We start from the raw sequence: 27,770 nt of genomic DNA, 5'->3' as shown, positions 1-27,770 counted from the left end.
CGAGAAGAGAGAGAAATAATAAAACGAGGGAATAAAGGGTGGGACACGGGAGTTGTGTCAAGAGAGGATGAAATGCGGGAAGGAAAGAGAGAAGGCGAAGTCGCAGAGGAAAAAGTTGCGGGTGCCAAGACCCGCGAAAAACTCCCCCGGCTCAACTCACTATCCTTCCACGGAGACGACTACTTCCTTCCATCACAATCCACCATGAGCTCCTCTTTCTCTATGGGTGCCTTGACCAAGGCATTGCCGTCTCTGTGTCGGCAATGTCACCCCCGAGCGTCGTCCCTACGCACAATTCGACCCTTTTCGTCCTCACCTCGAAGGTCCGCAGACCCCGAGCAGGCGTCCTCAGAGCCCAAGACCAATACCACCACTACCCCGACGTCAACCCGCGACTCGTCGTCGTCGCTGGATATCTTGACTCGGATCGCACAAGGGAACATTACTTCATCTGCGCGTGGACGCCCTGGCAACTTCCGAAGGGCCCAGAGCATGGAAGACGAGATGCTCACCAACCCCTACCCCGACCGCGCACCTCCCCACCACCTGCACGTCTTCACACACAAACACAACACGATCCTCACCTTGACACGGCCAAATGGCAACCCCATGATGTCGATGGGCAGTGGCCAGATTGGATTCCGTAAAGGCGGCCGCTCTGGCTTCGACCCGGCGTACCAATTATGCTCGCATGTGCTCGCCCAGATTCAAGAACGAGGATATCTCTTGGAGATCCAGCGACTCGAGATTGTCTACCGGGGGTTTGGAAAGGGACGGGATGCCTTCAACAAGGTCATTCTGGGGAATGAGGGACGGAAGATTCGCGGGCTGGTCAGCCGAGTGACGGACTCGACGCGTATCAAGTTTGGTGGTACTCGCAGCCGACGGGTGCGTAGACTGGGTTGATCTGGACTTTCAATCCTGGATACCTGTCTGCCGCTTTGCGGTCCTTGATTCATTTATTTTGTACACTAGCAATAACCGATCTATGCACCTGTATGATTGTGCCGGTTCCCTCCACACGTAGTGAGTGAATACTTCCCAAAGCGGTATAGCGCCTTCAGCTGGCCATCGATCACGTTCTCGATCGTCTCCCTGTTGCCTTCAATCATCCTGATTACCTACATAGGTAGGTGGTTACTTATCCATTGGGCTTCAGCTACCTCCTGTGTTGTGTCGCGGTTCTACTCTTCTCATCCCCCTCTGACCGCATCCTGGACCCGGCGATTGCATGCGCCAGAGTTGCCCGCCCCCGCGACTCGTCTTGTGCGAGACGAACGGCTTGATGAGGACCAGAGTTCTTTCGCTGGGCCGTCCAAAACCGTTTGGATGCACCCTCTAAACCCTTTCCTGCGTGCTTTCTTCCGAAGCACTGTTCCGGGCCAGTGTACTCCCGTCGAGAACCATGTAAGTGCTGCTCCCAGACGGATGAACCGGAGACCCTGATTAACCACTTGGTGTCCTACAGGTCTTGCTCGTCCCCACGACAGAATGCCTGGCCGGATCACGCGACCGAGAATCCACGCTTCTCTACTCAGACCTCGTCTCGTCGGAGGAGTTTCTAGGGAGCCATGTGCTGCGCATCCCGATGCCCCTTGGCCCTCCAAAAGGGAAAGAAGAGACAAATGTGCGCGATAACAGGAGCAAGGCGAAGCAGCTGACGACCTTCAATGGGAGAACGGTCATCATCAAAGAGAATTCGGTCTACAGCAATAAAGGTGAGAGGGAGGCAACCATAGCTGCAAGCTTGGTGATGACGTGCGCTGACCGACCCATCTCTCCCCAGGCTTCAAGTCCTTGACCCAGGCGCTACTGCTGTCCGACGCCCTATATTACACACCGACGAATGAATCGCGACCATGGCTCATTTACTATATCTCCCGCCCATTGATCGGCTCCTACGATCCCATGAGGATCATCCCCGCGACTGTACCAGGGACCGAAACGAAGAAGACCGGGGTGACGGCTGCTGGCAAAAAGGACGGCGAGCCAAATGGGTCACCTGCGAAACAAGAGATCAAGTCCTTCCATGAGTTGCTCTCGAACTTCCCTATGATTGCAAGGCAAATGCAACCGGGACTGGAAAGACTGTTTCGCGAGTTTGGTGTAGAGTTAGGCAAACCGCTGCCCCAACCACCGTCCCATTCACGATCGCCCTCCGCGTCTGGCAGTGAAAGTGAAAACAAGTTATCGCGCACGGAATCCTTGACAGACGAAAGATCCTCTATCCGTAGCAGGTCATCCCGCGGCCGGGGCCGCGGCCGACGACCGTCCCAGCCAGACGAATACTATATGGATGATGAAGACCTCATGCGTCGGAGCTTGGAAACTGCTGTCACGGCAGCAATTGATCTCTTTCGCCTGGTTGACAAACAGCAATTGTCATTTCTGGGTGCAACCACAGATCTGACGGGACCTTTGGTTGAGAGCCTGATTGAACGCTACGTCGCAGAACAAGTCCATGAACCTTTACTCTTTCCCCGGCTATGTGCCTTCCGACAACCTGAAGACACGGAACTGGACACCCGCATCCGACAAATGGAGAGCATCGATGTCTCTCAAGTTGGCATGACCATGGAAGGAGGGCGGGAGGGAAAGAGAGAGCTAATTCGACGACTGGGACGAGGAGTGGAAGCATTCCGGAAAATGAACGAGGCAAAGTGCCCTCACGATATGCTCAACACGCTCCTGGAAACGGTCAAGGTCATCTCTTTCCCCGGCAGCTATAACCGGATGGACGGAGCCACGTCTGAGAAGAGTTCTTCTCCCGTTACGATTAACGCCGATGTTCTGGTCTCTCTCCTGCTAGTGGTTGTCATCCGGTCTCAAATTCGGCACTTGCAAGCGCGTTTGTTGTATATGCAGCATTTTATCTACATCGACGACGTGGACAGTGGTGAAATGGGCTATGCCTTGAGCACGTTCGAGGCGGTTTTGATGTACCTTGTAACCGATTCGGCAGGTCTGCGTCGTGCCAGTGCTCGAAACAGACGCCTGTGGCAGGCCACCAAAGCAGGCAGGGTTTCAGACATGAAGAGCATTTTGGAACCGGATGAAGATCACCAATCTGCAGACGAGGCTGCTCCTCAGGAGCCCGAGCGGAAATCTGTTCTCTTCCAGACGGATGATTGCGATGACCAAGACGAATTGCCTTTGGAGTCGTCATCCGTGTACAGCCAACCAGCCATTACAAATGGCGATCTCCTACAAGAAGATGGCTCATCTGAAGCACCGCCCTTGTCACATGTGTTCCCGTTCCAGACTTGGAGGGCTGGGTCGCCTTTCAAGGATTATCGCCGGCCTGTGAAAAAGGTATCGATGGACGTTCGTAGTTTATCGGAGTCCTCTGCTGTATCTTTCATATCTCGCTCAACAACGTTTGGGTCTGTGACAAGTGGGATTGAAGGTGACAACTCCCTCGACACCTTGACAAAGACTCAGGATCCTGCTGGAGATTCAATTCCTATGATGGCGGTGGAGAGCCGCCAGACGGAGGCGTTGAAGTATCTTCTCACTCTGGAGGAGTACTATCCGTTGGAAGACATCCTCGACGATACCAACGCAGATGGAACAACACTCCTCAATGCGGCCGTCCAACTAGCTCACACGGAGATCGTCGATATTCTTCTGGATTTTCTTTTCACTAAGGCAGATGAGAGTCTCGTTGCTTTCTACCTTACCAAGTCAGACGTCCATGGCCGCACAGCTGGTCACTATCTCTTCAGTACTCCTTCTCTTTTGCCTAGATTGGGTGGCCTTTTACCTTGGCGACAGCGTGACAAGCATGGACAGACGCCACTCTTTGCTCTCTGTCGGTCATACGACCATCCGGAGTACAAGAACATGGTCAAAGTCGCATTGACAGCGGCCCAACGAGCCCAAGGCGATGGCAAACCTCTTCAGCTTGACGATCATGTGGACTCCAAGGGTAACACTCTTTTGCACATTGTTGGCGACCCGGAGATCACCAACCGAATTTTACAACAGAGCGACTGTGATCCAAACGCCACCAATGACAAGAGGTTCACACCTTTAATGATGGCGAGCAAGTACGGACGAATTGACCAAGTTCGGATTTTGTTCATGGACCCACGGGTCGACGTACATATCAAGGAGGCCCGCGGACTGACAGCAGTGGAACTAGCAAAAGACGATGAAGTACGAAACCGGGTAGACGATTTGATCCTTCTCTCCCATCCTCCACCGACATATACAGACTCCTCTGGCCGTGTGACCATGGTCGTGCGGTCATTCTTTGTGGAGGATGCGACAGTACGCTTCATCCTTAAGTCTGGGGCGCCATTCCCGTCATCTGAATCAGTGGTGTCTCGGCCGGGATCCACGACGTACACCGTCACGACTTGCCGTCGCAGCTTTTCCGACTTTGAGAATCTAGCCAGGTGGCTGGCAGTGGAGCACCCGGCATCCTACATGCCTTCACTATCAGACTTCCGCAACCCATTCCAAATACACTCGAAGCCGTCGCGATCTGTGCTTCATGATCTTCAGGACAAACTTGACCGTTTCCTCAAAACGCTTTTGACCCATCCCACCTTCTCGACGCATGAAATGCTCTGGGAATTCTTTCTGGTTCCGGAACTGCAGCCTGGGATGATGGCAGATCGATCTCAGCGCAAGGCCATGGTGCTCACCGAGACGATCGCCGACGACTATGAGCCCATGACCATCGAAGGGATGCGAGACACAGAGCAATTTATCTCCCACGCCCAGGACATGGTCCGCAGCGTCCACGCCACCTCGCGCAGTCTGATCCGCCGAGGCCATGCGCTGCAAAACGCCGCCTCTGACCTAGCAGATGCCGTGGGCCTCTGCTCGTCCGTTCTCTACACCTTCGAAGAACCAGCCAGTGCACTCCCCTCCTCCCACACGGACGCCTTCAACCGCTACGCCACCTACCTCTCCACCTCGAGCTCCGACTCCTCGCCTCTCCTCCAGTATCTATCCGCGCTGACCTCTATCGACAACACCACCGCAGCAATCCTCACCTCCCTCGGCCGCCCGCTTTCCTTAATGGCCACGCTCAACGCTACAAAGCGTAACATCACCCGCTCGCGCACATCTTTGAATTCGTCGTCTCTGCCCCGCAAATTCAACCTCAACCTCCCGGGCTTCGAAGAGTCTCGCCAGAAATCCGTGCGGGACCTTGAGAAGAAGATCCTCGATGGCGAAGACCAGGCCTTGCGCGTCTCCAAGGAAATCTCATGGAATAAGGACGTCGTGGTCAGTGAGCTAGCAGGGTGGACGTCGTGGCGAGAGAAGGTGGGCCGCGATGCCATCCGGACCTATGTCCAGGATACGCTCGTCCGCGAAAAGGAGCGAGGTAAGCGCCTAGAGCGCTGTCTAAGGAGTGTAAGGGAGACGAAAAGGGCGAATGGGACATAGATGGCGTATTGTGTGATATGATAGATCTGGCTGTGATCTTAATGATTCTGTGTACATGTATCTCATGGCGGTTTGGAGTATTTTGTTGCTTGCTTGTGTGAATACGACTTGGTTACTTGAACCTTCTCGTCTTAAGTATTGTCCTTTGTTCCATGTAGGGTCTTGAGGGCATGCAGAGTGTAGATGTAGAGCCCACTCATCTCACAGGTTAGGGCTACGGTGTATGTGGCTAAGCATATATAGACTGGATCGTCGCATGGACGAATGAATGAATTTACTTGATCCATAGAGCTTTTGTGTTAAACAAATGGGTATTCGTCCTCTTCCGACGCCTGAGAAATAGCGATGCTAAACGTCAACACCAACAACCGTCCACCCTTCTGTCTCCCATCTACACCAACCCTGGTCTTCGGCCAAAGAACCATCTATTCATACAAAGAAACCGTCCAAACAAAACCAGTCAACTGCCAAAAGACTGCGACAGAGGCGAAGCAGGATAGACGACGGTAGACCGCCGCGATGACTGTCCCGAGCTGGGACGAGAAGAAGAATCATTCGCGCTCCGAGTATCCCTCGCCGATTCACCTGATCCTCCCCCTCGAGAGCCCTCTCCATGGACTCTGTGCGAATTCTCTGGCTCTTCGAACATCCAAGCGACGGACCGCAGCGACCACGGGCTACCTGGTCCCATTGAGGCCTCAGATCCGCGCGAGAGGGCCTGCGAGCTGCGCACGCTGGCAGATGGACGTGTTCTCTGCTCTGTTGAGTGCGAGGTACGAGAGCTGCCGGGCTCGCGGCTGAGGGCCGTGGGGGTCATGTCTTCGGCCGTTCCGGTGGTCGTGCTCCACAGCTGCGACGAGCGTTCAGTCGGAGGCACCGCGGACGACTGCGAGAGCCGCGAGACTGGGCTGGATGGCTGCTGCTGCACTGAGAGATTCTGCGAGGAGTGCGTATACCGGTCAGGTGTGGACGTGCTAGGCCGGGCTGTGCCCTCGGTAGACATGTGTGTCGAGGAAGTCTCGTTCTTGCTCAGACCAGTCGCCGAAGCATCGAGACTTGTGCGATAGAGACGGGTCATCGAGCTGCGGCGGTCTGTCTCGTCGACGACGAAACTGAGAGACGGCGAGCGGCTCCGACTGAACATAATAGACGCGCGCTCGGACTGCTGTTCTTCTTCTATCATGAGGAAGTCATCAAGCACCTGGGCCGTATCCTCTGTCAACGTGAAAGTCGATGGGCCGAGAGCATTACGACTCAACTCTTCCTTTTCGCGCTGGCGGCGCTCTCGTCGCGCGCGGCGGACGTACCACATCACTAGGAAGATGATGGCTGACAGAGTGACCACGGTCATGATGGTCGCTGCGGCGATGGAGCTCTTGCGATAGTTCTTTTGAGTGGTCGGCGGCTTGCTGCCCTTGGGGAAGGCCATTTCGGATGGGATCACGATGGCGGCGGGTGTGGATGAGTCCCAGAAGCGTTTGGAGGTTTCGATTATGCTGGCATTGGTGGATGGCATAGCTTGCAGGTTGGACTGCGTGGCAAGGATCACGGAGCGCACGGGCAAGAATAGATGGCCATCCGTGGGAAGAAATATAGAATGGAAGCCGAAGGGAAAGAGAATGGGCACTGTCGAATGGAAATGGCAGTCGCTATGGTGTGTGGGTTGCCCGAACAACTTCGTATATACTTCGGAAGTTCCGTGAGCAAGTAGAGAGTTGTTATAGACAATTGATCATTTATAACGATTATCAATGTAGATGTTTATTGACAATGTTGTTCAGATCTGATGCGGTGTACGGAGCAGGGCGGCCATGCTCAACAGGGAGTCAGAACCACTGCAACTCCAGTATAGTAAATATAACTAGCACATCGACAACCGGAGGACATGTCGGCCAACACCATGACAGATTCTCACCTGGACAGATTTTCTCACTGTACGACTGTCCACCCATTGACTCGGTATAGATCGCGTCTTCCCCACATGACCCAGATCGATCGACCTACGTCATCGGCGATCGGAGCAAGGATATATATATGACGTGAGACTTGTACTTCTAACATCCCCTCTTTACAACCAACAAATTGAATAAATATGCCTCTCGTCGTCCCCGGTATCAACTCTGCCCCTGACGCCAAGTCCGACTGGGCGAATAAGCTCATGGGCAAGAAACTGAGTGACTCGACTAGCGATGTCAACGTACGTTTGTTCTCTGTGCTGTTGGAACAAGGCTATATACTGAATCGCGATAGACGTTTGCGAAGAAGGACCTGCCGGAGTCGCACCGAGTGCTAAAGCCGGGTGATATGAAGACGATGGACCATCAGCCGACGAGGTATGTTCTCCCCTTTGGTACAGAGACCATGTCTAATAATTATAGACTCAATATCCATGTCGATGAGGATGGGAATGTTCACGACGTGAATTATGGTTGATACCCGTATGCACATAGTGTGAAATGCAACAGATCTATGCTTTCTAACTATCTATCATCGCCTAATTTGACTCTGCCTTCCACCGCAGCAGAGTCAGAGAGTGCTTCGGGAACACATACGGGCCCTTTCCATCCCACGTCGACTCCTGGACACTCACCTCCTCCGTGCCCTTCATGTTCGTAGCCATAACATCCCGCGCCGTGACCGTAAAGACAGTAGCCCCGCCCACAATGCCTTCAACCACACTCTCAAAGCTCTTCTCTTCATGAATGTTCACAACCGCCAGATTGGCATACCCATCCTCCCCCAGCGTCGCACTAACATCCAACCAGGGCGTATCGCGCGCCCCGCGCAACCAAGCTGGCGAGGTCTCACCCTCATACACACCGCACGACACATGCGCCGCCACCGTCCAGCCGCGCATATACTTCGAAAACAGATACAGCGGCCACCAGGTCGTCTGCTTCGTGATCCCTTCCTTGGTGGTCATAAGCGGGGAGATGACATTAACGCTCTGCGCGATGCACGCCATGGCGACGTCGCGGCTCTTGCGCACAAAGACGTTCAGCCAGATGGCCACGGCCAGCGCGTCAGAGAGCGTGTAGCTCTCCTCCGCGCCCTGGCTGCCCTCGGCGCGAATGGGGTCCCACACGTTCCATTCGTCGAAGCAGATCGTTGGCCGGAGCTGGGTGGGCGGGACGCCATTCTCGATGCGCGCGAGGTCGATCAGTCCAGAGGTGATTTCAATGGCGCGCTCGGCCGCCAGTGGCGCTGTGGCGTTGGGGAGGTGATCGTTCGAGCAGGTGTACAGGTGGATGCTGTGCATGTCGATTAAGGGCACGGCGCTGGTAGAGAGCGCGGAGTGCGCGGGCAGAAGACAGTGCTTGAGCGTGTAGTAGTCCCATGAGGCGGTGCCGTCTTGACCGCAGAGAATTAGGATGAGGCTTGGGTCGAGCAGTTTGAGAGCTGCGTGGACGGTCAGTGATTATTCTTATACCCGAAGAGAGAAAACATAGATACCCTTTGCCCACTGTATCGCCTTATGCGCGTAGGCTTCTTTGGTCATCTGCTCGACTTGCCATGGCCCCCATGTCTCATTGCCCAGGGCCCAGTATTTGACCTGCACGGGTTAGTTAGTGCTGGTAGCCAAACGGATTGAGAGATACGCACATTGTATGGTTCCTGGCGGCCGTTCTTCCGCCGCAGGTTGGCATAGTAAGTGTTGCCGGTGCCATTGCAGTACTCGACCCAGGCAAGTGCTGGCCGTGTTCAATTAGCTACTATCACGACTTGGTTACAAGAAGATAAGAGATGAAGAGAATAACGAACCCTCATCCAAAGTGCCCGTCCCAAAGTTGAAGCAGAGGTAAGGCTCCGTACCCAGCACCTCACACCACTTCATAAACTCATCCGTGCCGAACTGATTCGTTTCCGTTCCGAGCCAAGCCAGCTCGGGTCTATTTTTCCTGTCAGTCCCACCGTCTCGTAGAGCCTCGGTTAATTAAGTAGTAGCTAGCATACCTAGAGGGTCGTTGGTCTTTAGGGCCTACGCCATCGAGCCAGTGGTACGTGGCGCAGAAGTTGCCGCCGGGGTAGCGCACGACAGGGATGTTTAGATCCTTCAGCGCCTCGAGGACGTCTTTGCGGAATCCGTTCGAATCGGAGAGCGGATTTCCCGGGTCGTAGATCCCGCCGTAGATGCATCGGCCCATGTGCCTAGTCATCATTATATTAGATTTGGATTTGGGAGTATGATAGTTTGCGCGCTCACTCGGTAAAGCCGGCATATATGTTAGGGTTGATCTTGGAGATGCGCCGGGTCGGATGAACCGAAATGACAGGCGTCTCATGCTCGGCTTGCTTGGTGAAGGTTGTCATTGTGAGTGAAAGGCGCGCGCCCTAAGGTAGTAGTAAGGGATGTCGCGAGCTGTGCTTGTCCTTTTCTCTCTCTTAATTGCTCGGGCTTTAAGTAGATAGCTACTGGATGATCGGACCGAAGAATGAAAACAATTATCCTTCCCACTCACCCTCAAACCAACTATCCCCTCCAAGCCCCCTCAGCTGATCGCCTGGGCATGCTCTATCGGCTCTCTAACCGGCAATTCTCCTGCGGGGTCTCGGCCCAGACTTTATTCCTCCACGGCCGCAAGTGTCGGGATAACGAGATGTACAAACGGAAGCGAGGCTGCTTCTGGGCTAGTCCTGGGCAGGAAGCAGTGCCATTGCAGGAGTTACCGAGGAAGTGCGAATTATCCGTCAATCAGGAGCCGCCCCCGGGCCCCGCTGGTGTCGACAGCTGGAAGCTTTGACACTCAAACCCGGCAATGTTTTAACTATTCTCGAGCTCGGTCCGAGTCATTAGGTGTGGTGCCGGATACGCAATACGATGGTCCAGTATGGCGTGGCTTATTCGAGGATTTTTTCCTCCGATCAGAGCCGTAACTAGATGCGTCGCCTCTGCGCGAGTATTTGTACCCGATGATCGCCCACCTGCCCCCGGGGTATGTGGAGTTTGTTCCCCGGATTCTTTTCATTGTTCTCCATAATCGCGAAAGAATACCTGTCGCCATGCATCTGTCTCCGTCATGGTACCAGGTATGGGATACTTGCTCTTTTGAATGGTTGCCACAAACTGATCAATGGTTTAGTTCCTGGTCGGCGTCTTCGCCTCACTCGGATCATTCCTCTACGGATGTAGGTTCTCTCGTAGGGTCTTGCGTGTCGAGTGCATAATCTAACTCATCCAAGATGATCTGGGTGTTATTGCAGAGGTGATCATCTCCAAGTCTTTTGTCTCGAGATTCAATCATCCGGATTCCACGCAAACGTAAGCAATTTACAAGACCCAGACCCTCCGAATCGAGGCTCATTAGCAAAATAGTGGAGTGGTCGTTGCGATGTTCACCGCTGGCGCCTTCTTCGGTGCCGGATTCGCAGGTATCACTGGTGACTACCTGGGACGACGAAAGACCATCTCGCTGGGCTGTGTGATATTTTGTCTGGGAGGTGGTCTGCAGACCGGTGCGCGCAACATCGCGTTCCTTTACAGTGGACGATTTCTGGCTGGACTAGGGTATGTACTTTTTGTTGGGTCTCACAAAAGGGCTCAGCTCACTGACCGCCAATAATAGTGTCGGTTTCCTGACGATGATGATCCCGCTGTACCAGGCGGAGATCTGCCACCCGAAAATCCGTGGCCGGGTGACGGCGCTGCAACAGTTCATGCTAGGAGTTGGCGCGCTCTGCGCCTCGTGGATCTCGTATGGCACATATGTTAATTTTTCGGGAGACAACGACGCGCAGTGGCAATTGCCGCTGGGTATCCAGCTCGTTCCGGCGGTCTTCCTTGGGTTGTTGATCATGTTCTTCCCTGAGGTACGTGTCGGGCTTTTTCCCTCTTGAGTTCTTGGCTGATGCGAAATCCAGTCGCCCCGTTGGCTCATTGACCACAACCGCCCTGATGAGGGTTTGCGTACCCTGGCTAAACTCCATGCCAACGGCAACGAGAATGACCCCTGGGTCCAGGCTGAGTATGCTCAGATCCAGGAGAGCATCACCTATGAGCATGAGCACGAGGCCAAGTCCTATGTCGAGCTGTTCAAGAGCCGATCGTCGTTCCGACGTCTGTTTCTCTGCATGGCACTTCAAGCTTCCGTGCAGATGACCGGTGTATCTGCTATCCAGTAAGGGACTTTTTTCTTGACACAACAATATCCGATCTGACATCCAATAGATACTACTCAGTGACGATCTATGCACAGATCGGAATCAATAGCCAAGACTCACTGAAGTATCAGGCAATCAACAGTATCATTGCCCTGATCGCTCAGTTCTGCTGCATGATGTTCATTGATCGCTTCGGTCGACGCTGGTCCCTGATCGGCGGCAACCTGGGCAACTGCGCTACCTTCATCGCCGCGACCGTCCTGCTAGCCAAATTCCCTCCCACGACCCAGAACACCGGCGCGCACTGGGGGTTCATCATCATGACCTGGCTATACAACTTCTCCTTCTCAGCGACCTGCGGTCCCCTGTCCTGGATCATCCCCGCTGAGGTATTCGATACGCGCACCCGTTCCAAGGGCGTCTCGATCGCGACAATGACCTCGTTCGCCTTCAACACCATGATTGGGCAGGTCACCCCGATTGCGATGAGCCACATCCAGTACCGCTTTTATTTCCTGTTCGTCGTCTGCAATTTCACGAACGCCTTGTTCTTCTATGCCCTGCTGCCGGAGACAAAGAAGGTGCCGCTGGAGGAGATGAACTATATGTTCTCCCATGCGCCGTGGATCGTGCCGGGGATTCGCAAGGAGGATTACTTGCCTCATGACTTGGAGCGTAAGGTCGAGGAGCAAGAGGTGAAGCAGGACACGGCCCATTATGAGTAGACCGGGGCAGGAGGAGAGGTCAAAATTGATGACTGGAAGATTGGGAGGGATCTTGCAATGGCCGGTTCTTTTTGTAGAATTACCCTGCGGAAGGTGATAGGAGAAGATAAATTTTGGTAAAAAATCATTTTATTCTGAATCCGAATCGGATCCATATGCTGCTAGTCCAAGAGAGACAGGAGCGGGTTTTGCTGGCTGTCTAACTTCGGGCTGTTTCCTAGCTGTGTCTGCCTCGGCTGTTACGCCTGAGGACTGCTTTTCAGCCTTTGCAGCTGAAGCCGTATTTTGTGCCTCTTTTGACCGAGCGGAAGTAGGTTCTGATGTCCCGGTAGCCTGGGAACCACCCTGGCTCTGTTTTTGAGCTTCTTGGCCCTTGGAATCAGTCCCTGCACTCCCCGCTGCCGATGACTTCCGCCTCTTCCCCGGGATCAAGAGATCTTTCTTGTCCCTCCGTCTCTTACGGCCGGGAATAGTCCATTCGTCTTCCTCCGCCGGTGTAATCTCCGAGGAAGTCGGTCCCAGCATGGCCTTCTCGGCTTCTTCTCGTTGACGTCGGAAGAGCTCGAGCTGGTCGGCCGTGTCCTTTTTGACGGCGGCTTCCTGTGCGCGCGTGGACTCGAGCACCGAATCCAGGAACTCGATCTCATCCTCATCCAGGGAGCGGAATTGATTCTTCAATCGCATCTTCTCCTCAAATTGCTCCTGCTTGGCCACTACAACCCACCCGAGCAACCCCGCCCCAGCATGTCAGCCGTATTCTTTTTGTTCCCCGTGATGACCGGCATCGGCATTCAATTGAGCTCACTCTTATTCTGTTCCAGCACCTCATAGAGACTCTTGCCGTCATTCTGTTTGCCGATCTCGGCTTTGCGCCTCCGTTCCTCCTCCAACTCCTGCTGTGCCTTGAGCCACTCATCGTCCCGTTCCACCGGCTGCTCGTTCGTGCCGCCCGAGACAAACCCGGATGACATGATGACGAAAGTCTGGGTAAAGTGAAGGCAGTCCCGAGCCCGACTCTCGGGAGTAACGCGTGGCACTCGGGATGGGGGTGGAGCGTGGGAGGATATTATCCGGTCTTCGGGAGCCGTGTCGGTCTCGGGATGCAAGGGAATGGAGCCGTGGGAGCAAATCAGGACCCAGCCTGGGGAATTTTCTGGAATCAAATGACGCAGGGAAGATGGAGAGAGACGGATGGCGGTGGGACCAGTGGAGTGGCAGAAATGGGCGGCGAGTGCTATTTAGCCGGAATGGACAGAGAATAGACCGAGAGCATCCCACGGTGTGGAATGGTTCTCTGAGGGAGTGAGGGAGGCACGAGTGGATGGAGAAGGATAATTGACCCTGTGATAGGGCAAGGATGTGCACTGCCACCCCATACAGGGTCCCTTCCACTTGTCCTTCACCAAATGAAGACGGTCTGCTCCTTGACTAAGGTGCTCCACACTGGGCCCCTCGTCTACATCATCACGGCTTGGACCTGCCCACTGTCACTGCCCGGGCTCTTATAAATTCCCGTCCTTATCTCTTCCTATCCTCCCCATTATTCTCACCCCCTCAAGCGCACGAAATGTCGAACCACACTCAGTATGTCTCCCGCTCCCAATTCCGCGCCCATTAACTCTAACCTTCGCTACAGGAAGACCTACACTCTCAACACGGGCGCCAAGATCCCCGCCATCGGCCTGGGCACCTGGCAGTCCAAGCCCAACGAGGTCCGGGAGGCTGTCAAGAATGCCCTGCTGAAGGGCTACCGCCACATCGACACCGCTCTGGCCTATGGCAACGAGGCCGAGGTCGGTGCCGGGATCCGCGACTCGGGCGTTCCCCGCGAACAGATCTGGCTCACCACCAAGCTCGACAACCCCTGGCACCACCGCGTCCAGGAGGGCATTGCCTCATCGCTGAAGGATCTCGGCGTGGACTATGTGGACCTCTACCTGATGCACTGGCCCAGCTCGACTGACCCCAATGACTTGAAGAAGCACCTCCCCGACTGGGACTTCATCAAGACCTGGTGAGTAAAATTTCTTTTCCAGCTGTGGAAGTGGCTCAATGGCTAACCCCCAATTCCAGGCAAGAGATGCAGAAGCTGCCGGCTACCGGCAAGGTCCGCAACATCGGTGTCTCCAACTTTGGCATCAAGAACCTGGAGAAGCTGCTCAACGACCCCAGCTGCAAGATCGTTCCCGCCGTCAACCAGATCGAATTGCACCCCAACAACCCCTCGCCCAAGCTGGTCGCCTACAACACCTCCAAGGGCATCCACTCGACCGGCTACTCGTGCCTGGGATCGACCAACTCCCCCCTCTACAAGGACCAGACTCTGCTGCAGATTGCAGAGAAGAAGGGCAAGACCCCCCAGCAGGTGCTGCTGGTGTGGGGTATCCAGAAGGGCTGGAGTGTCATCCCCAAGTCGGTCAGCAAGTCGCGCATCGATGCCAACTTTGAGATTGATGGCTGGGACTTGACCGCTGAGGAGATCAACCAGCTGGACAACCTCAAGGACCGATTCAAGGTCTGTGGCGATGACTGGCTGCCCATCAAGGTGTTCTTTGGAGATGATGAGTGAACAAAAGTGCACATTGGAGTACATAGCTCAGTGTAATTCTGAAGATAACAAAAAATGTTACGAAATGAACCAGTCCGCCTGTCTCCTCCCCCAGTAGATTCACCACTCCACATGAGACCTCATTGCTGCACCGCCACATTCTGGATCACGTGTGTGGCGTTCCTGTGCAGAGGCCGTGTGATGAACCAGTCAGCCATCTTCTCTTCCATCCTCCGTCATCATCTCGAGTCCCCCGAGTCTTGCATCCCAACTTTCAGTATGGCGCCTTCCGCTGGGCACCTGCTGCTCCCCAAGATATGGAGGGCAGCCAGGTACGTTGCTTGTCCCTTATCATCCTTATCGGATGGAGTCAATCACAGTTATCAGGCTGACATCTGCTCAGGTTTGCCTATGAGAAGGCCTCAAGGGCCCTTCGAGCCAAACTACCAGAACCCCCTCAATCCTCTCTCCGATATCAACCAGCGTATGCCCGAGTTAACCGCCACCCCATCCCTCGCGCCGCTGCCATCCGTCAAGCCCGCAGCCGCCACTTCTCGACCCGTGCTGCTTTCGTCTCTGCGATCCGATCGGGTCTGCAAGCAGACGCTGCGGTGTACAAGTCGACCCGCATCGCTGCGAATGTCAGCCGGCTGACCAGCCGAGCCCCTTTCGCGTCAACTCTCCGTCCCAACCTGACAGGCGGCGCTCTTGGCCGCACCGCTGGCGGATATGCTGTCGGCGCAGGCCGATTTGGCGGAGCGCGATACTTCTCCCATGGCCCTGCTGCTCCTGCCCAGGTGATCCAGAATGTATCCCAGGGGGTGCGTGCTTTCTTCCTGTCTGGCCAGAAGGTTCGGTTCGATGGAATCGACCCTCGCACCGGCGACAAGCGGTACAAGGCCGTCAGCAGCTTGCAAGACCAGGCAGAGCGACAGATGCTTGATGTTCCATACTACACCGCCGGTTCGCACCTGGACTTCAAGCTTGCCCCCGTTATCACTTCTCTCGACACCAAGAAGATCGTCCCCGGCACCAGCAAGTCTCTCAACACGGAGGGCTTCATGGACCTTCTATCTGGTGATTTTGCTCGCTCTCTTCAGAACTTTGCGGCAACCATCAATGATCTCAAGAAGCTTTCAGAATTGGGCGACCTGCCAATTACCCTCCTCAAAAACTCAACCATCCGCGTCCGCTTCCCTGGCTGCGACGCGGACACCGTGGGGCGCCTGTGTGACGAGGTCGGCGTCCACCGCGGTATAATTGTCGAAGATGCAGACTTTGACCTTTGCACTGGCTCCGAGCTGGCACTGCTTTTTCCCTTCGCACCCAGTGTGGCGCCACCGTCGGGCCCCGAGCCGGCACTGCGATTTCCCTTTGCACCTAGCGCGGCACGACCGTCGGGCTCCAAGCGACCCAAATCTCAGTCACTCGATGCGCTCGACTGGAAAAGCATGATGTCCCCCGAGACTCACACCCCGCCTTCTGGCCATATCCATGAAATGGAGATTAGTTTTGAAGACAGCGAGCTGTTTGGCCGCAACCCGTGGGATTCCTCGGCGTCTACCTTCTCCCCCATCAACATTAGTGAATTGGGAGACCGTGCCTACTTCCCTGATTTCTCTGTCGTTGGCACCTCGGAGAGCGGTGAGTCCCAAGGAGAGGGAATTCAGGGGATCCACCGATTCTTGGAGGAATGCAATCAGGCGGCTCGTGGAGAAGCTACATTCCTTTAACTAGAGATCATCTGGCTGTCTCTTCCTTTCTTTTCTGTTCTTTCTCTGCATTTGCTTGATTTTGGATATGGCCCCGGTAGGCCATCATCATCGCGCTGATACCACTCCGCTCCCTACCATTTTCTTATTTTTGACTACAATTGAATACAAAATGTGCACGTACTTGCCATGCAATGTCTCTTCAATTGAAACCTCTCGACCTTCCATCAGTCGAGAACAATTCATACATCCCTACTGGATTGCCTAGACACTTACCTCGCACAGCATTCCGAGCCAGGGACTAAACCACAAGCCGTCTACGTCGTACACAGTACCACTATCCCATGCCAGGGTCCAGGGCTCGGCAGGGTCAGTTACGCGAACCCTAGACCCATGGACCCCGAAGATTCCAGATCCATCGCAGACTGGACGGGTTGGAGATGGCGCCAGGAACAGAACATAAAACATGGCCAAGCCGAACACAGCAGCAGAGTTGGGTATCGAAGGGAATGCTACCGCTGTCATCGTCAACGCCATAGTCAAGGACAGACTTGAAAGAAAATATAAATAGAACAAATCGCAATCTCCGAAGCTCCGGTCCAGTTCCGCTCTCTATACAATTGACTGGACCGTCCATCGTTCCCTCGTATTACCACCATCCCAATCCCAATCACCCATAGGATTAATCCATAATCCATACCATACCATACCAAGACCAAAGAAAGGATGGGGAAACAAATCATCACATCATCGTCATCATCATCAAAAGAAAAGCTCAGCGTCCGGCGCGAAACCAACTCCGTCCCCTGCGCACAGCACAGCACAAAACAACCTTGGCGCTTCAGATCTAGCCCGGTTCGACGCAGCCGAAAATCGAAAAGAAACCCATCAGTCAAAGGCTAAACGCCGGAGCCCCTCCTCCCTCCTCCTCAGTGGGGCCACGCAGTAGTACCCTCTGTCTCAACTTTTCCTTCCCTCCGTCCTGTGTATTACCTCCACGTAGAAGTATTTGCGTATGTGTATAGCAACCACTATACCAGAGTGTCCGCACACCTAATAAACACAAACTAAGAGCTCCGGCGCTGCTGTACAAGAATATTGCTGAGCCGCTTCCAGCGCTGCGTGGGGGAGGTGGAGTTGGCGCGGCTTAGATCGGCTTTGTCAAGGCTGCGCTGGGGGGAGGAGGTGGTGGAGGAACGGGGCCGGCTGATGGTTGCTTCGTGGTCGGCGAGGACGTCCTCGAGGCGCACGTCTGAGTCGGAGATGCGCGGGTGCGCGTCGTTGGGATCGAGGATCTCGATGAACTTGGAGGGTGTGTCGCGCATGGTGGTGGTTGTAGTTGTGGTTGTGGTTATGGGGGTTTCGAGTAGAGTTGAGTATAGCACAGCAGAGGCAGATTCTTTCACCAGCGAAAGAACGTGAAGTAGTGTGAAGCGAGAGACGGATGAAGAGGATGGATCGAGCGAGTGTTAAGTAGTGCAAGAAAGTAAGATGAGGCAAAGAGTGTCGCAGTTAGCGCTATGCTATAAGAAGGGGACAAAAGCGAAAAGAGGGCGGGCTGTAAGGAAATGGCACTGGAACTACATCCGATGACCAGGACAAGGCGCACTGTTAGTTCTGGGCCGATGGAGCCCGACGATCAGGGGATATTTTCAGGGTCCGTGGTAATGTTATATTTCTGTCTAGGATGTATCACATAGATCTATCGGAGTACATACTATGTGGAAGGACCAGTCCACAGACACAACACAACCAGCAAATCATTATGTATCTCTTTATGATTCTCCCTCTCTCGCACACACAGCCCTCCTTAGAAGAGAAGATGGGGGCGCAAAAACGGACAGGATCGGCGCTAAACGACACTGTGGCGCTAGGCGTTCTGGCCATTGAACACAACCGCAACGGGGCTCGTGAAGATCGTAGTGGGTGGGCCTTACGTGGTCGTGTGAGTGGTGTCCTCGGATGACGCGATTCTATATATTCTGTAGAAGCTCCATATTACTATTACAGTAGTCGTAAAAGGGTAAGACGATATTTTCCATGACGTCGGGGGCTACTCAACACTAATGTCGTGATTTAGGAGTTTAGCTGTTGTTGGGTTAGATCTACTCCGACAACCCTATAAAAAGTAATCCATCCCACGTCCCCACCCAGGACCAAAGAGGAGGGCCGGAGGATCAGCCTATAAAAGACGAGACAGAGATGCATTTTTCACTACGGAGTACCTCTATCTGATAATCGCCACGTCGATCGGAGGGGTACACATCTCCTTTTAATCAACGGATCCCACGGATCCCTCCCTCCTCCATTATTGACTATAGTATTATTCTCCATTTATTGATTTGCCCCCCATGATGCCCGTCGACGCTGATGTCAAGTGGACCAATATCGCGAGTCTACAGGAATACAATGCTGGTACAAACGAAGGGCAGGAAAAGGGCGGGCTGATCGTGGGGGCGCCCACTGCGCTGACGTGCAGGTTGTAGCTGTGCTTACTGGATACCAACAATACCTTAAATCGCCACTAGGCCGCTAGCTATCGCAGACCTTTCAGCCAGCGTGGCTTTTACGTGGTGGCGGGCGATGGCGAGAAAGCTTTACAAGGAATACGGCCGCCGAGGGCGGCGACTCTTTGCGCAGTTTAGTTACTGGACAATCCAATCGATGTATTGTGTTGGTTGGGTTGGTGGCCAGTAACTGGTAGTTGAAACAGAATTTCATTTCCATCAAGAACGCCGCATGAGAGCCGGATATGGTGAGAGCAAATAGTTAATTCGACAGCGGCCGCCAGCGCTGGAGTGGCCGTCATCGCCCCGAATCCCTCTGTGTTTTCTGCGGGTTTCCTCCTCTATGCAGTCCCTCGCGCATACTCATTGCCGTCGCACACGCACGAGCTCGACGGTCCCAATCCAAGAGTCGACATCGGAGAGAGATGTAAGATCGCTCGATAGACAGCGCCGTCCAGCTCAATCACCCAGGTCATCCATCGGCTCTGTAAACGCGCGCACGGGAGCCTAGGCACTCCCCTTCTTCCCTTCTCTGCCCCATTATTTTAACCCGAGATCCGTCATCTCCACGTTCTCAGCCGAGCCCATCCAGAGGATATTGTTGCACCTGCGTCGCCACGAGTCAGCATGACTGATTATTGACCAATATTCCAACTAGTATTCCTCCTGCGAATAGGTACATACCGGATCAATACCAGGCCCAGAGTGCCCGTGTTCTTGCCATCGATGAACTCCTCCGTGTCGCGCAGCAGCACGTTCATGTACGAGTCGATGCTCTCCAGCATGCCCTTGTACTCGGTCTGGCCCCACTTCAGGCGGATGACCATCTCGGTGCCGACTCTAGAGTATAAAATTAGTATTTGCTTCTGGCCATTCCGGCGATGAGATGACTCCCCGCCTGGGAGGGAGGGAGCATTGGGTGGTTGGGGAGTTGATTGAATTGGAAGGGTGAACTCGAGTCGAACCGGACTGGGGGAATTCGCACCTAGCCTGCAAAAACGGCCGAGGGTTGACTGGTTGGAACTGCAGCGATAGAGGTTAGCAATGCTTCTCTTGGGAGAGGCCGGACACCCTGGTTGGGAGTCTGGTGGCTCGGATGGAGAGCCAGGGGGAAGGCGTACACTCATTGTGAATGTGTGATGTGCGGCGATCCGGAGACAGGGAAGATCACCAGGAAGATATGAAGAGAAGGACGGGGCGATGAGCTCTCTCTCTCTCTCGTTTCTCTCCGGGTGTTGAGGATCGCGGAGTTGATCAAGCGCGAAAATGTGAGCTGGTCCGTCGCGGCCAATCAGGGAGGGAGGACCATCACCGCCTTAACCATACTGCCATATCGATTATGTAATGTACTATAGCCGGGATATTTTGCTATAACTCAAATAGATTCTGGTCTCGTATCTTTTCTTCTCGTCAATTTAACTCGAAATACAGTAGGAACAACTTGACAAAGATATGGATATCCAAATCCTACATTCCCATCTCAGCGACCTTTCCAGCACCAACCGCTGGGTCATCGGCGCGGCCATCTTCCAAGACCCTTGAGTCCGAGCAGCGCACAATCCTCCTCCTCAAGCGCGCCAGCCATGAAGAGACACACCCGACTATTGGGAAATACCCGGTGGCAAAGTCGAAGATATAGAGGAGACAATTGCCCATGCAGTCAGGCGAGAAGTCTTGGAAGAAACCTCGCTCGAGGTAGCTGCCATCATTGGCGAAGTAGACTCGATGGGTTGGGAGTAGAGGACTGGGAAGAATGTGCAGCTTAATTATGTTGTTACTGTTCAATCTAGTGGGATTGTTAAAACAGATCCTGCCGAGCACTCTGACTGGCGGTGGGTGAGGCTAGAAGAGGTTGAGTCGCTTTATATTACGCCGGCGATGGAGAAGGTTGTTCGGGATGCGTTTGCATTTGCTGCCAGCTGTGTTTAGCTCAAGGTCAACTTTTGGTACTGATGGTGATTGATGACAGTATATCAATCAAAGAATAGCCAGATGGTTAAGAATTCAATCCATTGGTGGCTCAGATATGCTCCATGCAAGACAAAAGAAAGGATATCAGTCAAAGCAGAGCCCAGAACATACCCCCCATAGCGCCCATTCCCCTCCTGCATCCCTCACAAGGAAAATGTTGAAAAGGAAGTATTCACGCCCGGCCAACATCCCACTTCAGCTCCTTGATGCTCACCTCCTCACCGGCCTTCTCGTCATAGTCATACCACTCCTCCTCCATCAGATCGATGGCACTGAACGAAGTCCCGGACTCAACGCCCTTGGCCTCCCACTCGCCCTATAGATATCATTCGTTAGTGTCCCGATCAGGTACCAAGAGTGGACGAGGAAGAGACAACTCACATCGGGCTTGAACTCGGTGAATTCCAGGCCGCGGCAATCCATGTCGATGATCTTTTGGCCCTTTCGCTTGTCCTGCTTCATTTCGACGGAGTGGGGACCGGAGATGACGGATGCGGAGTGGGTTTTCTAGAGAGAAACGTTAGTCTAAGAGTATTCTCAAAGGGGCAAAACAGAAAATAAAGCAAGTAGGGTATAAAGTGTGTGTGTCCGGAGGGAACCGAGAAAGGGTTGCACCACATACCCCGCAAAGACGGCACTTCCACACAAAGTTGGCTTCGCCGCGACTTCCAGGAATTTCATGCTGCTCCTATCAAGCCCACTCGCATCAGTAAGTGAGCAGACTTGTAGAACAGACACATACAAAGCGGTTGAAGCTAACCCAGTTCGGGTGCTCTTCGTGGCAGCCGGTGCATTTGACGCGGAAGCTGTAGAAGTACGGGTTGTCCTCGGTGTCTGTGGGCTTGAGGGCAGTGACGCTGAAAGGATCGAGAGTGAGCCGATCCGGTCTTCAAATAGGAGCTGTGTGGTGCAGCTGTCTTGCCAGTGCAAGAAAGCTTACATGATCGGTGCGGGGGAGGAGATGGTCATTGAGCACTAGGGGAGAGAAACACGTACCCTTGCAGGTCAGCAGAGAGAATCAGTGAAAGCATTTTGTACGCTGAGCAAAGCGAATTGGTGGTGTTTCCGGTGTGCTTGACGCGAAAGTGAAAAGAAGAAGATTCTCTGTTGCGGTGCGGGGAATGAAAGAGACGGCCCATGTGACCCCGTATCGATAAGAATGTACACACCAACTAACTATAGCTTCTAAATCTGCGGGACTACATTCCAAAGTTTTCTTCAAGCTCCATCGAACGATCACTTGCTAAGGCGATGTCATGGTCGTCCTCGCTTAGCCGAATCAACCCAAGGTCGACCAGCTCAGTTCGTCTGACACAAAGGTCCATACAGCGTTCCACCCTTCACCTCTTCCCAGCCCTCGCTTCCGACGCAGCACCAGCACCAGAACACCTCATCCGGATCATACTTCTTCTTGATCGAGCTGAGCCACTGGTATTTACTTCCGAACCAATCCTGCTTCCAGTCAGGATCAGCTCTGTCGGCTTCGTTGAGATAGGTTCCCATGCCGGGGGTCAGCTCCTTCATCGCCTTCGACTTCTGGGCGGTAGCCTGCTGCACAATCTGTCGGATTCCCTGTAAGCCGGCATTGTCCGGAAAGAGGTCTACCTGCTCCGCAAGCAGGTAGGTTTTCCGCCACGCGGGATTCACAGAGGTATACGGCGCGGTTTGTAGGACCTGGCCACCACCGACAAGACATAGCTCGAACGCGGATGTGGTAGCGTGGACGCCTGGACCGGCTTCAGAGAAGAGGGTTGCCATCATGTTCTCCAAGTTCTCCTGTTTGAACAGCAGAGATTCCTTATCGAAGAACCGCGATGTCATGATAGCACTGCTTGCGGCGGCTGCCTGGTGGCTGCCGCTGCCCAGGAAGAACGCATCAAACGAGGGGAAGGTCTTGAATGCAGATTTGACGAGGAACTGGGTCCCATTGAACTGGATTAGATTGTCTACGATCTGCTGGTTCATGACGTGTTTGGCCCAGTCCTTGTTGGAGGACGATGTGTTGCTCTCAAGCAGCTTTCCAAAAGTATGCGTGAATAGCGACCCTGTGGGCGCACGGGTCAGGTCCGCGTAGCCTGCGAATCCTTCATCCGAGAGAATTGGATATCTCGACATCATAGCTGCAGTGGCGTTCAGCAGGCCAGACAGAGTGCCCTTCCCGGGGATAACCTCGATGCTCAGCTCGTGCATCAGGACCGGGTGAGTGCGGTGGGCTTTGATCGTAGCCGATACCACAACACCATATGTACCGCCGCCTCCTCCACGGAGCGCAGTAAACAGGTCGGTGTGCTGGCATTGGTTGGCTGTCACGATTTCACCCGATGCGAGCACAACCTTGTATTCGAGGACTTGGTCAGTGGCAAGTCCGAAGAAGTGGGTTGCGAAGCCGTGACCGCCACCCTGGAGGTACCCTCCAATGGAACCAACGGTCTAGAAGTCGTTAATTCTGTTGTCATTGAGATGGAAAGGGAGACGCACGCGGTCATCACCACCAACAGCGATCCGACCACGCTTGGCTGCTTCGGCGTAAACCTCGTCCCATATATACCCGCCGCCAACTGTGAGGGCACTTCCAGTCCAATTAGACTGGCATCCAGTCGATGGCGCATAGTTCTCTTGGTACTCAATTCCATCCCGGATATACTTGATCCAGACCGATAAACTACCATAACCTTGCGATCTGCCAGTCCTCATTAGCAAGCTGTGATTTGTTCTCCAAAAGGAACAAACAACTTCCTACCTTCCCACAATATCATGACCGGTGTTCTTGATCACCAGCCGGACATTGTTCTCTTTGGCAAACTTGATTCCAGCAGCGACATCATCTGCCTTTGTTGCGTTGATGGTGTAAACGGGCGAATTGCCCAGATCGCAAATTGGATAGGCTGCCACCGAGGCGTTGATGGGAGGGCAGGTCTCAAGCAGTGGATAGGTGTATCCGATTGGAGATGCCTCCTGGAACGGAGACGATGCCCATTCACTGCTTATGTGCTGGCAGCGCTGCGCATCGTAGCCCGCGCCGGGGTAGCATGATTGGGCGATAGGCTGATTAGCGATGAGTTGTCCATCAACGGTGGCGTTGAGGGCATTCCACTTCGAGTTTGAGGGCCAGCAGTCGTCAGCTGGGGTCTGTCGAGTTTAGTCGAATTAGTTCGGGTGCAATTGAATATTTGGAATAGACGTACGCATTTGCACTTGGCAAAAACCGATTGTGCTCCAGCAAGGAGCAGGAGGCTTGTAAAGAGCATCTTTGCTGAGCTTGCTAAGCTTGCCGAGATGCAGTGGTGAAACGAAGTTCAAGTGGAATGGATGCATATCTCCTCATGGCCCTCTATAGCCCCTAAGTATTCCCTGGGCCCCTGCAGACTCTTTCCGCCCCATTCAAGGTATGCCGTAGGCACTTATTCCTATTGAGGGAGTTAAGATTGGCAATCCATTGAAGGGTTTCCTGGAGGATCCAGGAACCAACAGCTTGTTGAATGTTTTCGAGACCGTGAATTCGACTTTCTGTAAATAGTTTCTAGCAGAATGGAAGTATAGACAACTTCCGAGATCTCAAACCGTGATAATTAAGCCATCCCCCATTGAACATCCGATGAGATAGGGGATAGGCATAACAAAAAGCCAACACCAACATCCAAAAATAGATCAATGTCGATCGCCATTAAAGCTCAAAATTTCTTGGAACATTACAACTGCACTTGTCTATGCTCCTACGATGATTTGGGAAATGTTCATCGAAATCTATTTCATTTGCCTTCATGACTAGAATAACGCCAAATCATGCACAACCGGAAAAGAAAAGCAAAGGGCTATGTACAAGGTATATAATAACACACAAATCAACAGGTCATCAATCAAAGCCGGCTTTGCTGCGAGTCCTGGCCCAGGGACTTGGCCGAGAACGAGTTGAAGTAGTCGTTCAGCGCGTCAACGGTGCCACTGCCCTCCACCAGCTGCACGGTGCAGGCAACGTGGCTGTCAGGCCGGGTGACCACGACACAACCCTGGTCGGGGTTAAGGCCCAGCTTCTCGTGGGCGGAGAACTTGGCATGGGGAACGCGCACATCGGGGATGTCGTCCGCATAGATGTGGTGGTGGTAATCGCGCAGAATTTGGGGGATGAGCTCGACGTCGATGTCGTTCTTGGCGGCGGCGTAGATGACGGACAGGGTGAAGAGCTTGGAGTGCGGGTTGTGGCGCTCAAAGAATGAGACGTCGGCAATGTCGGACCGGCGGTACATCGACAGGAAGGAGCGCTCCTTCTCCAAATTCAGGGCCAGGTCTGCGATCGCCTTCTTGGTCTTGTCCTGTCGGCCGGCGAAAATGAAGATCCGGAACGCGCCGTTCGCGGGAACCTCCTGCTCCAGCTCGACGAAGTTGGCATCGGCTAGACGGGTTACGGTCGTTGGGGTGAACGCCCGGCCGGGGGTCAGGCGGGCACCGGGGACGTTGAACAGGGCCGACTTGGCCGGGTGGTTGGCATCCCAGTTGAAGATGTTGGGCTTGTAGGCAACGCCGTAGCCGCTAGTGAACTCGCAAGATGACTTGAAGGTCTTGACGAACTCGTCTTCCTCGCCACCCGCGGTGAGGGTGACATGGCTGGCAGAGCCAACCTCGCCGGCATTGGGGCGGCGCTTGGAAAACAGAGACGCGTACTTGGCATCGAAGTCCAGCAGCATCTCGGCAATATCCTTACGCTCGGTCTCGTATGTGCTCAGGATCGACTGCTTGGCGAGGCCAGACTCCACGGCGTGGATCTTCCAGGCCATGTTGAGGGCATCGTGGAATGCGGTGTTCATACCCTGACCAGCCTTGGGCTTTGGGGGTGTTAGCAAAGGAAGAATCACATTAATGGGGAGAGACTGACGCTGTGGGTGTGGCAGGCATCGCCTCCCATGAACACTCGCTGGTCCAGGCTGTACCGCTCCGCGATACCCTGGCCGATGGGGTACACCGAGTACCATTCGACACGGTCCCACTCAATCCAGTAGGGGCTGAGAATGTTCCTCGCCGTCTGCTGGACCTGCTCGGCAGTCGCCGTCTTGCGAGGGTTCCAGTCGGGGTCTGTAGACGAGGCAATTTGGACATAGAGACGGACCATGTTGTCCTCACGAGGGATGACCATGATCGAGCCAGCGTCAGAGTGGATGGTGCATTTTGTCTGCAGACACGTTAGACCACAATCAAGAATGGGTGGGTCTATTTCTTACCTCGATATCAGGGAAGTTGGTGCGGACAACGCCGTCCATGACCCCCCAGACGTAGGCGATGGGGTCCTTGTGGTGAATTTGGATGCCGAGCTGCTCACGGACAAAACTGCGGGCTCCCTCACCACTGAACAGGTACTTGGTGCGCATAACATCAATCACGTTGGTGTCGAGGCACTTGAGGCTCACCTCGACCGGGTACTCCGGGTCGCGGCCGTCGTTGTTGAAGCCGACAATGGTCCACGGGCGCTCGACATGAGTACCGGCCTTCTCGATCTCGTCCAGGAAGACCCGCTCGATCTTACCCTGGTGGACCAGGGTGGTGAACGGGTAGCGGGTGTCGATGAAGCGCGGGCAGCTGGGCCAGCTTCCTGTGCGGTGGATGCCGCTGCCGTCGCCCTTGGGGTCCCAAAAGGCAACGTCGTACACCTTGGCCGGCTCGTAGGCCATGATGGGCCGCTTCAGGCCCAGGTTGCGCAGGATCTCGGTCGAGCGCGGCTGGATGCCATCGGCGCGGCCGGTGGCGGTCGGCACGGGGCGGTTGTCGATGTGCTTGACCTTGTAGCCCCAGCGCGACATGCACAGAGACAAGAGCAGACCGACGGGGCCGGCGCCCACGATGACAATGTCATACTTTTCTTGAGAGTGCACCATGCTGACGGGGATGTAAGATTGATCGACAGTAAAGGATCAGGAAGGTTACAGGGAATAGATAAGGTATCACCCGCACAGTTGCATCAAACCAGAGAAAAGAGGGAGCATGACTGGGGGGCCATGAGGGCAGATATATAAGTTGCGGCGTCAAGCTGGGGTATCTAGCGACGGCGAACAGTCACGGCAGCTGTAGTCGGGAGCATCGTGGGGAGCACCGACGGGGCAGGCCAATCAGTGGCGGCTGGGATGATCACACATAAGCAGTGTGTGGGGAGAATCCAGCCCGGGCACAAATAGTGGACTCGCGAAGAATGCCGGCGTGGAACCCGAACGTGCTGGTGGGCTGGACGGATAACAGTTCGGCAAGTGGAGTGCCACTCACGTGATCCACCTGGTCGGAATTATTCTTCGATCATTGGTGCTCGATTATTTACCGAATCCGAGCTGGGAGTGTGGCAAGGTAGTTGGCACACGGGAAACCCGGGGTTAGATGCCTGGTCGCACACCCTAGGACTATTTGGCCGAGGCCTCGGACCGGGGGTATGGCAAACCCATCGGTTGGGGGAGGTCTTATTGATTGGATCTACAGCAGTAGCTCTGTGAGACATGCAGGAACAATCACCAAACGTAGAGTGGCAGATTATTGGTGGCCGCGATCCAATCCCGTACGACCCGGCTGCCGGAGTTAGTAGGGCCTGGCGAGCAACATCATGCATCTGGGTGTTTGGCTCATCTTCAATCGCCATGATTGTTCCTATTGACCTGAATACTGTCATTGTGGCCCAGGACCATCGCCTCCCACCCTCTTCCCACCACGTCCCAATACCCCATTCAGATCAATATAGAGCACCTCTATTGTCACGACTCAGTGAATACCATGCTTTCTATATATGCCATGAGCGGATCAAGCTTCCCGCGCCATCTTCATCCCCTCTATGATC

At 54.2% G+C, this 27,770-nt stretch overlaps 14 protein-coding genes across 14 annotated transcripts; 6 read left to right on the top strand and 8 right to left on the bottom strand.

The window, feature by feature from the left end:
• Window positions 1–72: 72 nt before the first annotated feature.
• On the top strand, window positions 73–5,403 carry N7474_008015 (Myosin light chain kinase-like protein; the record flags this gene model as incomplete). The annotated part of the gene is made up of 4 exons (XM_057199425.1): window positions 73–888; window positions 1,048–1,407; window positions 1,469–1,718; window positions 1,787–5,403. The coding sequence occupies 4 exons, from the start codon at window positions 73–75 to the stop codon at window positions 5,401–5,403; spliced, it is 5,043 nt and encodes a 1,680-aa protein (XP_057050126.1).
• Window positions 5,404–5,863: 460 nt separating this feature from the next.
• On the bottom strand, window positions 5,864–6,919 carry N7474_008014 (uncharacterized protein; the record flags this gene model as incomplete). The annotated part of the gene is made up of 1 exon (XM_057199424.1): window positions 5,864–6,919. The coding sequence occupies one exon, from the start codon at window positions 6,917–6,919 to the stop codon at window positions 5,864–5,866; it is 1,056 nt and encodes a 351-aa protein (XP_057050125.1).
• Window positions 6,920–7,495: 576 nt separating this feature from the next.
• Window positions 7,496–7,836, top strand: N7474_008013 (uncharacterized protein; the record flags this gene model as incomplete). The annotated part of the gene is made up of 2 exons (XM_057199423.1): window positions 7,496–7,600; window positions 7,654–7,836. 2 exons carry the CDS (start codon window positions 7,496–7,498, stop codon window positions 7,834–7,836), a joined length of 288 nt encoding a protein of 95 aa, XP_057050124.1.
• Window positions 7,837–7,897: 61 nt separating this feature from the next.
• On the bottom strand, window positions 7,898–9,714 carry N7474_008012 (alpha-N-arabinofuranosidase; the record flags this gene model as incomplete). The annotated part of the gene is made up of 6 exons (XM_057199422.1): window positions 7,898–8,802; window positions 8,857–8,956; window positions 9,007–9,095; window positions 9,166–9,293; window positions 9,358–9,552; window positions 9,608–9,714. The coding sequence occupies 6 exons, from the start codon at window positions 9,712–9,714 to the stop codon at window positions 7,898–7,900; spliced, it is 1,524 nt and encodes a 507-aa protein (XP_057050123.1).
• A 690-nt stretch (window positions 9,715–10,404) lies between these two features.
• Window positions 10,405–12,227, top strand: N7474_008011 (uncharacterized protein; the record flags this gene model as incomplete). Its single annotated transcript, XM_057199421.1, has 7 exons — window positions 10,405–10,431; window positions 10,485–10,530; window positions 10,585–10,663; window positions 10,718–10,909; window positions 10,968–11,211; window positions 11,263–11,519; window positions 11,570–12,227. The coding sequence occupies 7 exons, from the start codon at window positions 10,405–10,407 to the stop codon at window positions 12,225–12,227; spliced, it is 1,503 nt and encodes a 500-aa protein (XP_057050122.1).
• A 129-nt stretch (window positions 12,228–12,356) lies between these two features.
• On the bottom strand, window positions 12,357–13,198 carry N7474_008010 (PSME3-interacting protein; the record flags this gene model as incomplete). Its single annotated transcript, XM_057199420.1, has 2 exons — window positions 12,357–12,940; window positions 13,033–13,198. The coding sequence occupies 2 exons, from the start codon at window positions 13,196–13,198 to the stop codon at window positions 12,357–12,359; spliced, it is 750 nt and encodes a 249-aa protein (XP_057050121.1).
• Window positions 13,199–13,794: 596 nt separating this feature from the next.
• Window positions 13,795–14,796, top strand: gcy1 (putative glycerol dehydrogenase Gcy1; the record flags this gene model as incomplete). Its single annotated transcript, XM_057199419.1, has 3 exons — window positions 13,795–13,811; window positions 13,864–14,241; window positions 14,301–14,796. 3 exons carry the CDS (start codon window positions 13,795–13,797, stop codon window positions 14,794–14,796), a joined length of 891 nt encoding a protein of 296 aa, XP_057050120.1.
• Window positions 14,797–15,054: 258 nt separating this feature from the next.
• Window positions 15,055–16,508, top strand: N7474_008008 (uncharacterized protein; the record flags this gene model as incomplete). The annotated part of the gene is made up of 2 exons (XM_057199418.1): window positions 15,055–15,107; window positions 15,179–16,508. The coding sequence occupies 2 exons, from the start codon at window positions 15,055–15,057 to the stop codon at window positions 16,506–16,508; spliced, it is 1,383 nt and encodes a 460-aa protein (XP_057050119.1).
• A 1,046-nt stretch (window positions 16,509–17,554) lies between these two features.
• Window positions 17,555–17,812, bottom strand: N7474_008007 (uncharacterized protein; the record flags this gene model as incomplete). The annotated part of the gene is made up of 1 exon (XM_057199417.1): window positions 17,555–17,812. One exon carries the CDS (start codon window positions 17,810–17,812, stop codon window positions 17,555–17,557), a length of 258 nt encoding a protein of 85 aa, XP_057050118.1.
• Window positions 17,813–18,841: 1,029 nt separating this feature from the next.
• On the top strand, window positions 18,842–19,184 carry N7474_008006 (uncharacterized protein; the record flags this gene model as incomplete). Its single annotated transcript, XM_057199416.1, has 2 exons — window positions 18,842–18,969; window positions 19,016–19,184. 2 exons carry the CDS (start codon window positions 18,842–18,844, stop codon window positions 19,182–19,184), a joined length of 297 nt encoding a protein of 98 aa, XP_057050117.1.
• Window positions 19,185–19,534: 350 nt separating this feature from the next.
• Window positions 19,535–19,821, bottom strand: N7474_008005 (small nuclear ribonucleoprotein F; the record flags this gene model as incomplete). Its single annotated transcript, XM_057199415.1, has 2 exons — window positions 19,535–19,601; window positions 19,679–19,821. 2 exons carry the CDS (start codon window positions 19,819–19,821, stop codon window positions 19,535–19,537), a joined length of 210 nt encoding a protein of 69 aa, XP_057050116.1.
• A 1,316-nt stretch (window positions 19,822–21,137) lies between these two features.
• Window positions 21,138–21,996, bottom strand: N7474_008004 (CXXC motif containing zinc binding protein; the record flags this gene model as incomplete). The annotated part of the gene is made up of 5 exons (XM_057199414.1): window positions 21,138–21,281; window positions 21,347–21,472; window positions 21,588–21,653; window positions 21,708–21,822; window positions 21,962–21,996. The coding sequence occupies 5 exons, from the start codon at window positions 21,994–21,996 to the stop codon at window positions 21,138–21,140; spliced, it is 486 nt and encodes a 161-aa protein (XP_057050115.1).
• A 268-nt stretch (window positions 21,997–22,264) lies between these two features.
• On the bottom strand, window positions 22,265–24,213 carry N7474_008003 (FAD-dependent oxidoreductase; the record flags this gene model as incomplete). Its single annotated transcript, XM_057199413.1, has 4 exons — window positions 22,265–23,395; window positions 23,444–23,645; window positions 23,706–24,094; window positions 24,151–24,213. 4 exons carry the CDS (start codon window positions 24,211–24,213, stop codon window positions 22,265–22,267), a joined length of 1,785 nt encoding a protein of 594 aa, XP_057050114.1.
• Window positions 24,214–24,822: 609 nt separating this feature from the next.
• Window positions 24,823–26,829, bottom strand: N7474_008002 (putative FAD monooxygenase; the record flags this gene model as incomplete). Its single annotated transcript, XM_057199412.1, has 3 exons — window positions 24,823–25,785; window positions 25,836–26,129; window positions 26,179–26,829. 3 exons carry the CDS (start codon window positions 26,827–26,829, stop codon window positions 24,823–24,825), a joined length of 1,908 nt encoding a protein of 635 aa, XP_057050113.1.
• Window positions 26,830–27,770: the final 941 nt, after the last annotated feature.

The sequence above is a fragment of the Penicillium riverlandense genome (genome assembly GCF_028828495.1).
Source record: "Penicillium riverlandense strain IBT 135883 chromosome Unknown utg000007l_segment0_segment0, whole genome shotgun sequence".
Classification (NCBI taxonomy): domain Eukaryota; kingdom Fungi; phylum Ascomycota; class Eurotiomycetes; order Eurotiales; family Aspergillaceae; genus Penicillium; species Penicillium riverlandense.
The sequence above is the reverse complement of the archived record's forward strand: the minus strand, read 5'-3'. Positions and strand labels throughout refer to the sequence as shown.